The sequence below is a fragment of the Chenopodium album genome, chromosome 6, assembly GCF_948465745.1.
Source record: "Chenopodium album chromosome 6, dcCheAlbu1.1, whole genome shotgun sequence".
NCBI classification, from domain to species: domain Eukaryota; kingdom Viridiplantae; phylum Streptophyta; class Magnoliopsida; order Caryophyllales; family Amaranthaceae; genus Chenopodium; species Chenopodium album.
In genome coordinates, this window is record NC_137839.1 from 16,961,886 (window position 1) to 16,972,813 (window position 10,928).

At 34.7% G+C, this 10,928-nt stretch overlaps 1 protein-coding gene across 1 annotated transcript; it reads left to right on the forward strand.

Moving 5' to 3' along the window:
* Nucleotides 1-4,078: 4,078 nt before the first annotated feature.
* Nucleotides 4,079-9,022, forward strand: LOC145635924 (uncharacterized). Its single transcript, XM_081687298.1, has 7 exons — nucleotides 4,079-4,241; nucleotides 4,837-5,096; nucleotides 6,759-6,841; nucleotides 7,015-7,101; nucleotides 7,892-8,040; nucleotides 8,132-8,263; nucleotides 8,618-9,022. Exons 2-7 carry the CDS (start codon nucleotides 4,853-4,855, stop codon nucleotides 8,805-8,807), a joined length of 885 nt encoding a protein of 294 aa, XP_081543424.1. The 5' UTR covers nucleotides 4,079-4,241; nucleotides 4,837-4,852; the 3' UTR covers nucleotides 8,808-9,022.
* Nucleotides 9,023-10,928: the final 1,906 nt, after the last annotated feature.

Sequence of the window (10,928 nt, forward strand, 5' to 3'; positions counted from 1 at the left end):
GTATAAGATTTTGTACTACAAAAATTATTAATTTGATTACATGACTAAGTAATTAATAAGTTTTATTAAGTGATTGATTGGTTAATTTTTAACTTAATAGGCGATTATAGCTTCCTCACAATTTGGTGTATCGCAGAGAAGGGTCTTTCTTTGTTTCAGTTTTCAACATCATAACTAGGGATGTCAATGGGGCGGGGCGGGGCGGATGTTGGCCTTCCCATCCCCATCCCCACCTAATATTTTCATCCCCATCCCCATCCCCATTCCCATCCCCGCGGCGGGTCCAATTTTCATCCCCATCCCCGCCCCACCGGGTACAACTCCAAAACCATCCCCGCCCCACCCCCACTTGGATATCCATCCCCACCTAATCCCCACCAAAGACCCGCCTAATCCCCACCCAAGATCCACCTAATATCCGTATCTCAAATACACAATCTTACATAATTAATACGAATTATAAAATAAAACATTCTATACACATTTTGTGTTATAATATAAGTGTCGTACAAAGTATTATAATTAATATTGTATTTCATGTAATTATTTTATAAATAATAGAATAAAAGTATGTAATTTTGCTTTAAAAGATATATAGATGTGGGTATGAGGTGGGGATGGGGCGGGTACGAAGTGGGGCGGGTGGGGCGGGGCGGGGATGGGGCGGGTACAACTTAAAATCCACCCCCGCCCCATCACCCATGGCGGGTATGATTTTTATCCCCATCCCTGCCCCACCACCCGCCAAACCGAGACCCATCCCTGCCCCAATGGGGCGGGGATGGGGCAGGTCTCCTACTTGACCCGCCCCACTGACATCCCTAATCATAACCCTTATTATATATGGTAGCAGTGGTTAACCCAGTGGTTTCTGATGAGCCAGTTTATCTAGGAAAGTAATATAGATTTATGCAATTTTAATTAAATTTATTTATAATAAAAAGATTAAATACAAGCTAAGTTTATCATTACATTTTTCTGCAGCTTGATAGAAGCAGTTTTGATCTTCGTTGGAATATACCTCGTCATTTGGGGTAAAAAAGACGATAACATGGACAGTACACTAGAAGATCAAGGGAGTTAGAGTGTAGCATAACAATCAAATAAATTCCATTTGCTATGTATTGCGGCCTTTATTTATAACCTTATTTGTTTTGTGATTTAGATCTTCGATTATTCAGATTGCAATCGGTTAAAGCCATAATTATTTAGCTAATTATTATTTAGATCTTTAGTTATTTGGATTGTAATCGGTTAAAGCCATAACTATTTATTTAGCTAATTATGATTTAGATATCTAATTATTTGGATTGTAATCGGTTAAAGCCACAAGTATTTAGTTTTCTCAAAAAAATAAAAAAAAAACCACAAGTATTTAGTATACTACCTCCGGTCCAATTTACTCGCAACAAAGGAATATTTTATGTCTCACAAATAATACCCCTTAGTTGCGAGTAAATTGGACCGGAGGTAGTATGATATATGCGACTCCCTCTGTTTCACATTAGTACCAACACTTTTCATTTTCGGTCATTTCATATTAGTTACAACACTACTATATCCGGAAAGGACTCACCATTGTTTTATACTTCGTAATTTCTTTCTCCCACTAACCCAACTTTCACAAATATTTTATTAATTTTCTTTCGTCCAACCAACCTCACCCACACTACTTTTATTTATTTATTTTTTTATTATTGTTATTTCTATCACTTACTAACAATACTTTATATTATTAGCCTATAAGTATAGTCTATCATTTTTTAAAACTATGAGCCAAAGCTACTGTTGTAAATAATGCGAAACGGAGAGAATATTATTTTGTAAAAATTAGAGTAATTACGTGCTACATACTGAATTTTATTGTAACCTCCACTTGATATTAATTAATGACATATCATAATTTCACCAAATCACTCTCCGTTTTTTAATCAGAATTTAAAGGATTTTATCATGAATTAAGCGCAAAAAGGGTAAAAGTCAAAGCAAAGTAATATGTTAAAAAATACAAGGTCATTCTTGTCAGTTTGGTAATTCGTACCCCTAATTACTTCCTTTTTACCAATTTGGAAATCTTCCAGAATTTTTTTTTAAAAATCTAATCAATATATAAAGATAATGTGATTAAATTATTTGGATAATATTTGCCATTTTGAAATAAAATGAGATGGTATGGGATAAGTTGCTGGCCCAGTTAGGTTAGGACTATGAAACTTTGATATATCATATACGGAGCATAGTGTCTTAAGGACAAGTTCACCTATGCAGCGCTTGAAATAACCGAGGTTCGATTATCACTTTGATCATATTTATGCCAACCTTCCTTTTATACGTGTCACAAGTATAAAACACAACAATGACTGAGAGATACAACACACAATTACACTAATAACCTTTATATATATATATATATATATATATATATATATATATATATATATATATTGAACACGGATTTGCGTAAAATGGAATTGTCATCAACTTTGCAACATGTCAAAATTGGCTTAAGCCAAAATCGACGAAATTGTCAACATGCCAAAATTGGCTTAAGTCATCAACTTTGCATTACATTAATATGCAAATACGTTGCCAAAAAAAAAAAATAATGCAATTAAGTACCAAAAAGAGAGAGAAGAACCACTACATGAGCATTTATTTAGGTAGGGCCGTAGACTCGTAGGGAACCCTAAAATTTACAAAATTTCACTAGAATATCTTATTACCAAAAATTACAAAATTTCATTAAAACATCTTGTTACTAATCAACTACATACTACACATAGCAAATTAAATGTTCATGTGTGTGTAAATAATATTTTTTATATATTAAAATCAAAGATCGGTCCATTTAATTTGATTCATCTATTCTAGGCTATGTTGAACTAAAAATAGAAATATTAATGCTAAAACTTAATGTTTGGTTCATTTGATCACCTTAAGAATTTCCTTCTGATTTTGTGATGATGATGATGATGGATTGATAGAATAAAGAAGCTCTCATTTTTTCGTGTATCTTCATTTATTAAGAAACTTACGTATTAAACTCACAGTGTTTTCACATTTTCTTTTTTGAAAATGAAAAAAAAAGCAAATAAGAGGCGGATCTATAATGGAGTCAATTGACCCCATTTATTTTTGTAAAACATATAGTTGTGACAAATATTTGAAAGATAAGGAAATAATAATTTATTAAACATTGAATTATATATATATATATATATATATATATATATATATATATATATATATATATATATATATATATATATATATATATATATATATATATATATATATATATATATATATATATATATATATATATATATATATATATCGTAGTTCCATGTAATTTTTTAATTTATCAATAGTTATAAACTTCTAATATAATTTGTTTAATTTTAATTTAAGTTGAACCCACTTGTATAAAATGTTAGATTTGCCATTAGAGTAGATAGTGCCTAGAAGTTTCACCTAATGGCCAGAACATTTGGGTTATTTAGGTTTGTTTTTGAATGATAGATAACTTAATGCAACAATTAAAATAATTTGAATTTGAAACATTTCTTTATTACTCACCAATATATATATTTGTAATGAAGCCAAAATATAAAAAGATAAAAAAAATGAAAGAGTTCGAAAGTGGTCATAATTTGAAATGAAAGAGTTCAATATTAATTTTTTTGGGAAAATTCTCTTTGATAACACTATACATTTAAGTTTTCTCGATAGTGAACTGCAAAAAACTTATTGTCTTTGATAAACTAGAATATTTTGTATTAAGGCAACTATAACATTAATGATTAATTTTAACTAAATATCTAACTATAGTTAGTTTTTTTTTTTTTTTACATTTAAATGATTTTAAAAATAATTTTAAAGCTGATCTTAAAAAAAAAATACCCTCTTCCCCAACTAGCATCCCACCACGCCGGCAACGGCGTCGACGCCTAATTTCTCCTAAAACTCTACGCAGAGAGAAATGGAGCAAATATTTAAAAACGGAGGGAGTATTATGTAAAAAAAACCTATTGTATAAAGACCCGCCCCATTTATTTATTAGAAGTATCTGGCCCATTTAAAAACTGGAGCGGGTCAGGATCTGACCCAACCCATTGAATTGCTCTAATTGTCAACAACTCCTTCTGCTCCACACTCTCTCTCTCTCTCTCAGTTCTCCGGTGAAGCGCGACTCAACGTTCTCCATTGAGGCGCACTTCACGCTCTAAGCAGCTTCTAAGGTAAGTTATTGTTTCTTTATGTAATCATCATTTCAATTTCATAATCTAGGGTTTATCATTTCAATTTCACAATTTAGGGTTTATCTTTCATCTAATTTTATTGTCAGTGCAGTAAGTTTAGGGTTCGAAAATCACAACTATTGGTTCTAATTATTAAGATTATGAATGATCAGAACCTGTGAATTATGTTGCTAGAAAACAAAATTATGCCTAATTTGACAATTGAGTCAAATATCCTTACAATTTTGTGTTTTTTCGAGCATTATTTGATAATTGAATCAAATGACCCTTAACTGTGTGATTTTTCGAGCCTTATTTGATAATTGAATTAAATATCCTAAAATTATGTGATTTTTCGAGCCTTATTTGATAATTGAATCAAATTTCCCTAAAATTATGTGATTTTTGGAGCCTTATTTGATAATTGGATCAAATTTGGTTACTCAGGATGGGCTTGGATGCAGGTAGTGGACTTTTTTGTGTTTAATTAATCAGAATTTTACCGTATTATTGTTTAAGGGTTGGATATTTGGTTGGATTTCTGAATGTAACTCTGCTACGCATAATTTATATTCATTTTCCTATCGTCGTGTAGTTGGCTGGATTTTGAAATGGACGAATGGAAGGCGAAATTGTCTGATGTGGAGCAATGGAAGGCCAAATTGTCTGATGTGTTCGAACAGGGGAAGAGTTTAGTGCAGGAAGGTCTTATCCAAACACAGGAAAGTCTTATCCAAGCGAAGAAGAAGTTTGATGAGACACCAGACATAAAGCAGAAGATTAAAGAGACACCGGAACTTCAACTGTATATTGCGGCTGCTGTTGTTGTCCTAACAATATTTTTGTCATTGCTATGTAAGTTCTCAACCCAAAATATGTATACTGTTTTATTATGTATTTAGATTGTTTTACTTCTGGATCTTAAAATATATAACAACTAAGTGATTGGAAGGACAATTGTATGATATGATTTGACAATTTGAGTTCTTCCATATCTTCTAGTTGGTGTATTGTAGGCGTGTAGTTGTAAGTTAGCAAGCTGTAATTTTTCATGTAAAACAATGTTTCCAAGGAATTTCATAGGATTAGGTAGAAGGATGATCGCTAGATGCTATAACACCTTTTATTCAATTTAGAGGCTATATAGTGCATCTCTTATCTATGAATATTACTTTGAGTTTGGATTTGGACCTACTTGATGATCGCACTGCAATAGTGGCATGTGTTGCTTCTAATGGACCTACATGATGGTGTGAATCTTGCTTGCCTGACTAGATTGCTGTAAAGTTTGCTAATTTCAGCTTTGGATTTTTGGTGATGGCTTGATCTTGTACGGTTGTACCTATAGCTCTAATGTGATGCCACAGATACACCAGGGGAGTCTTGAGGCATATAATCATCACAAATCATTGCGGTGCTGTTATGATGAACTAAGGAGTGTTGCCCTCTTTCTTTCACTGAAAATGATAGGCTGGTGTGGGGGAGGAGGGTTCTTGGGATTACTGGTTGAGGGGCATGCAAATCAGTAATTTTTGAGAGTATGCTGCTGTGTCAGAAATCGAACTACAGTGATGTATATTTGAGAAAGGTCTTACTGTGAAAATTTGTTTCCCTGCTCCTTTAGAGATGTGGGAGATTGTAGCCAGCTTGGTGCATGGAATTCAATTCTTAGTTTTTGCAAGATACACCTTGCTCCAATTTTCCTCCCTTTGTTTCCATTGCAGAACAGAAAAAGTTCAGACTATGGACAATAGTAAATATGTGGTTTTGCATCTCGTGATAATTCCCCCCCTCCCCCCAAGTCCCCAATCCAAAGTTTTTTAAGTGTATACGTCAGTGAAAAGTAAAGTGGTGGGAAGATCTTTCTTTCTTTTGTGATATCTGAACTTCAAAGGCTTGATAAAAAAAAAGGTGATCCCTATTCAAAGACCTAGGAGGCCAAGGTTGCGAATGTCTCTTATTATTCTAGAATATGCTTTATTCTCCTATCTCTAATAAATACAAAGTAATTAAGAAGTTGTTCTTTGAAAGTTTCCTTCTGATAATACATATATTAATGGGGATTTGTACATGCTCTCAGCCCTATGTGATTTCTTTTCTGGGAGGCTTAAGTGCAACTTGAAAATGCCTGCATATGCAGACTAATGAAGGCATGCAATATTGTCATTTTCATACCCGTTGTTAGTGAAGGATTTTTATACATAGATGAACTTTAGGATTACCTCCATTTTCATTTTCATTTAACTTTGATACAACTGTTTTCTTATGTGAACTTTTGAACAGTGTCCCTCTGTTTTGCACACCTCTCTTGTGCTGAGAGAAGAGTGAAAATCTTTGAAGTTACTCTTTAATATTAGTGCTCATGTAATTCTACGATATGTGTCGCATGAAAGGTTTTTGATCTGAACTTTATTGTTTGTTGCAGTCATAGCGTCTATCTATTTTTCTACTCTCAATTTATGTGTGGGAAAAAAGAAATGATGGCTGTTAATCTCCATTTTTTTTTGTTTATGTCAGTACGTCTATTCAAGCGTAAGAAGCCAAACACTATTGTGCTTGCTGGACTGACTGGGAGTGGCAAAACTGTTCTTTTCTACCAGGTGAGAAATCCTCTTGTTGCTATCATCATTGAAGCTGGCAGTAGGCCTCTTTTCACTCTAGTTTCTTTGCCCATTATGCTGGACACCATTCTATTTGACTTGCTGCCTCATTGTTCGTCAAGTTATTCTCAATGCTTATGTGAATGACGATATTGTCTTCTCTTGTTTGCCAGGTTCGAGATGGTTCTTCACATCAAGGGACTGTGACATCAATGGACCCAAATGAGGGTACTTTTGTGCTGCATTCTGAGGTCACTAAGGTACCATAATACTATGATGATTTGATTTTCACATTAAACAGAAGGATGCCGTTTTCCTTGGATTCACTTGAAGTTCCTGTTATATATATAATTGTTCCAGTGTCAAGGTTCTATAGCTTTTTATGCAACTGATCTTGTTTTTATATTTTCGGGCAAATATTTTTTAATGATGTAGTTTAAAATCAATTTGTTTAATAATTTTTGAGGTTAAGTTTTATCTTTACACAAATACACAATTACACTTGTATCCTCTTTGCCTTGTCATATAATATGGTCATGACTCTAGATGAGATTTGGATAGGAGGTGAGATAATGTGCTACATGTGTGCTGAAAGAGTTATATGAGACGACCCCTTTGCTTGCAAGGCTTGATTTAGATTTCTATATTGCTCGGCAGTTTATATACATGTCTCACGTTTTGAATTATTGCAAGTTTATACTGGCTTAGAATTAAACCATTAGAGTTTTATGGTATTTGTCATTTGAACACATGGTTGTGGAGATGTCAGCTACAGTCTTTGCCTCTTTGGGGCTATTCTGTGAGTTTGTAATCCCTTGCTATTATAGACATATGTTTCTTACCTGAGTAGGTAGTGGAAAGAAGGGTAAGCATTGGGCTTACATGTTGCTATATTGACAATGTTAAAGTACTTTTATATTGTTCTTCAAAGTTATTAATCTGTGCTATTTGTTCTGCTACACTGCCAACCTCAATTTTTTGTTTATCCAAGAAAAGGCTTGTGAGTGAGAAGTGTGATTAAATATTCTTTTCTATTTCTTGTATGGACAGAAGGGCAAAATCAAACCGGTGCATTTAGTTGATGTTCCTGGGCACTCACGGCTTCGGCCTAAGCTTGATGAGTTTGTGCCCCAGGCTGCTGGGGTTGTTTTTGTTGTTGATTCTTTGGAATTCCTGCCTAACTGTCGAGCAGCTGCTGAGTAATTGCTTTTATACTCCATTCTCTTTGCTTACCATTCCTTTCTCTTTTGAAATGGTTTCTGAATTTTGACTTATCTGTTTTGTTTTTAGGTACTTGTATGATATCTTAACCAAGGCTAGTGTTGTAAAGAAGAGAATTCCTGTATTGATTGTTTGCAACAAAACTGAGAAAGTGACTGCACATTCGAAAGATTTTATTCGCAAGCAACTGGAGAAAGAAATGTAAGTTCATTTTTTTTGTCTTATGTTGCAAAATCTAATTTTTCCCCCATTCCCTCTAGACAGCAATAGGATGAATTTATTCAAAAGGTACTAAATAGATGGCTAATTACTTTGTAGAATTACGTCTACCAATCGTCCTTTGAGCCATGCCGCTCTTTAACATGTTTGAGCCATCACTTAATTTGAAAGCAGAAATTCTCTTAGTGTTGTATTTGGCCACCTCTCCTTGTCTTTTCCTGAAGTCTAGAGGGTATCCTACTATCCTCAAGTGTTGTTTGTATTCTGTCTTTGTTGCCTTCAGAAAAAGATAAGCATTGGTTACTTAAAATTAATCATGCTTTCTCTAACTCTCAGTGACAAATTGCGTACTTCAAGAACGGTGATATCAGATGCCGATATTACAAGTGAATTCACTCTCGGAGAATCTGGGCAACCATTTGCGTTCACTCAGTGCCATAATAAAGTAACCCTTGCTGAAGCCTCAGGTCTCACAGGTGATATCTCACAGGTTGAGGAGTTCATCAGAGAGCATGTAAAACCTTGATTACTTTTTTTATTTTTTATTTTTTATTGAAGATATACTTTTTCATCGCTTTTTCTTAATTTAGGGGTTACTATCTTTTGGCAAGTAAATTGTGTAGAACTTGGGAAAGACAACCCTGAGCATTAAAAATCTTTTGATTATGAATTTGTGTAGAACTTATGAAAGATGAAACCCAGAGCTATTACATTAGAAGAATGTAGGAACTTTAATTGTCTCATTTGTTTCATTTTTTTTTTTTTTTTTTTTTTTTTTTTTTTTTTTTTTTTTTTCTGCTCTTCTTCTCAAACTTATAGGTTTTCGAGTCACAGAGCTGCTGCTTCCAAGCAGTAATGTTGGATCTACTATTCTAATGCGGTTGCTTGTTAACATGCTTCAGCTGTTCTGAGCATATAACTTCGAGACTTTTTCATCGCATCTGCAGTTTGCATTTTATTCATTTTGTTTCATGATTTGCTATTTAAATTTCATTTTAAAATATATTTTTCCTGACTAACCACTCTGGAAAAACAATAAGCGAACATGGACTCTGAAGTTGAATTATATGTTTCGATGTAGCCAGTTGCACTGCGCTAAACTTTTTAATTCGTACGGAGTATATTTGAATCAGCAGAGCTAAATACTACCTCCATTAATGGTTATTTGCGACTTTGGAGTATTATTTGTAAGATATAAAATATTTCAAAGTTACAAATAACCATTAAGGGAGGTAGTAAACAAATAATAGTGACACGTCAAAAGCCTAAGAAATTATGTACAGTTTGAAACCCAAAATGTGCCAATGCTTTCAAAGCTACAAATACATTCAGAATATGATGTGTCACTTGAAGGTTTATTTTTTTATTTTATTTTATTTATTTTTTTTTGACAAAGGGAACAAAAAAACAACAAACTAAAACATAAAATAAAGTAACTCCATACGCCTGGCAGCTCCGGCCAACAAATGAGCATCATCAACCATAGACCTTGACACCTTACGAAAATGTGAAGTCTGAAAGGAGGACAAAATCCCCCGGATATCCTGAACCAACCAAATAATCGAAATGTCTGCAGAAACCTGGCCCGTAAGAAGCCGAGGAATAATGGAACAATCAGTAAACGAAACGATACTCTAGAAATTTCGCTGACGGGCCTGCCTAAGACCCCAAAGACACGCAAGCAATTCAGAATGAAGTGCCGAAGAAGCCATGCCAGCCCTAGCACCACCCCCTAAAATCTGATAGGAGTGAGAATCCACAAAACACCATCCTGCACCGGCATTACAAGAAACTTCATCCCAAGCACCATCAAAAAGCATAATAACATTAGAATCTGTGCCACTATCTTCCTGAATAATCTGACCCAATGAACGAACAGAGAACCCAGGAGGAAGACCCTCAGACATGGTAACCAGTTGGCGAGCCTTCTTGGCTCTATCACACCATTCATGAACAAGCATCAGAGTGGAAGTAGGTGAATAAACTGCAGAGCGAAACCTAATATTATTCCAAGTCAACCAGATAGCTAGCCCAACAAACTGCAAAAATACGATCCAAATCCAACCAATTCTTGGCCGCAACCAAACTGGCAATACTACCCATAATCCAGCTTGGAAATGAGTCAGTCATAGAAGGCAACTGGAAAGATTCCCATGCTACCGAACCCCACAACATACGGGCAAAGGAGCAATCCCGCCTCAAATGTTCCAATGTTTCCGAAGAATTATGACAAAAAACACAAGTAGCAGAAATTGGGATCCCCTTACAAACTAGAAGTGCCGTTGTAGGAAGGGCATTATGTAACATTTTCCAGGCCAACATCTTCCATTTTGGCAGAATAGGTAAACCCCATAGCCGTTTCCACCAAGGGGAATCTATGGCCTCTGAAGAAGAGGGAAAAGAGTGAAACAGTAAATTAGAATACGCAGATTTGGTGGAGAAAGATCCATCGCGAGTATATTTCCAATATACAAAATCATCAATCTGCTGAGAAGGCCTTTCCAAGGCAAGAATCGCTGAAGCAACCAACGGAGGAAATAAATGTCTTATTAAATTAGCATTCCAAGCCCCCGAATCAGGAGAAATCAGCTCAGACACCAACAAAGGCCGTTCCCCCGGAGGAACGCAATCCTTTTGGTAAAGAGTA

Excerpts from the sequence above, each read along its gene's own strand:
- LOC145635924 (XM_081687298.1), top strand. The coding sequence starts at position 4,853 with ATGGACGAATGGAAGGCGAAATTGTCTGATGTGGAGCAATGGAAGGCC. Across the intron at positions 7,102-7,891 it reads TGCATTCTGAGGTCACTAAG|AAGGGCAAAATCAAACCGGT; the intron begins GTACCATAATAC and ends TTGTATGGACAG. Across the intron at positions 8,041-8,131 it reads AACTGTCGAGCAGCTGCTGA|GTACTTGTATGATATCTTAA; the intron begins GTAATTGCTTTT and ends TTTTGTTTTTAG.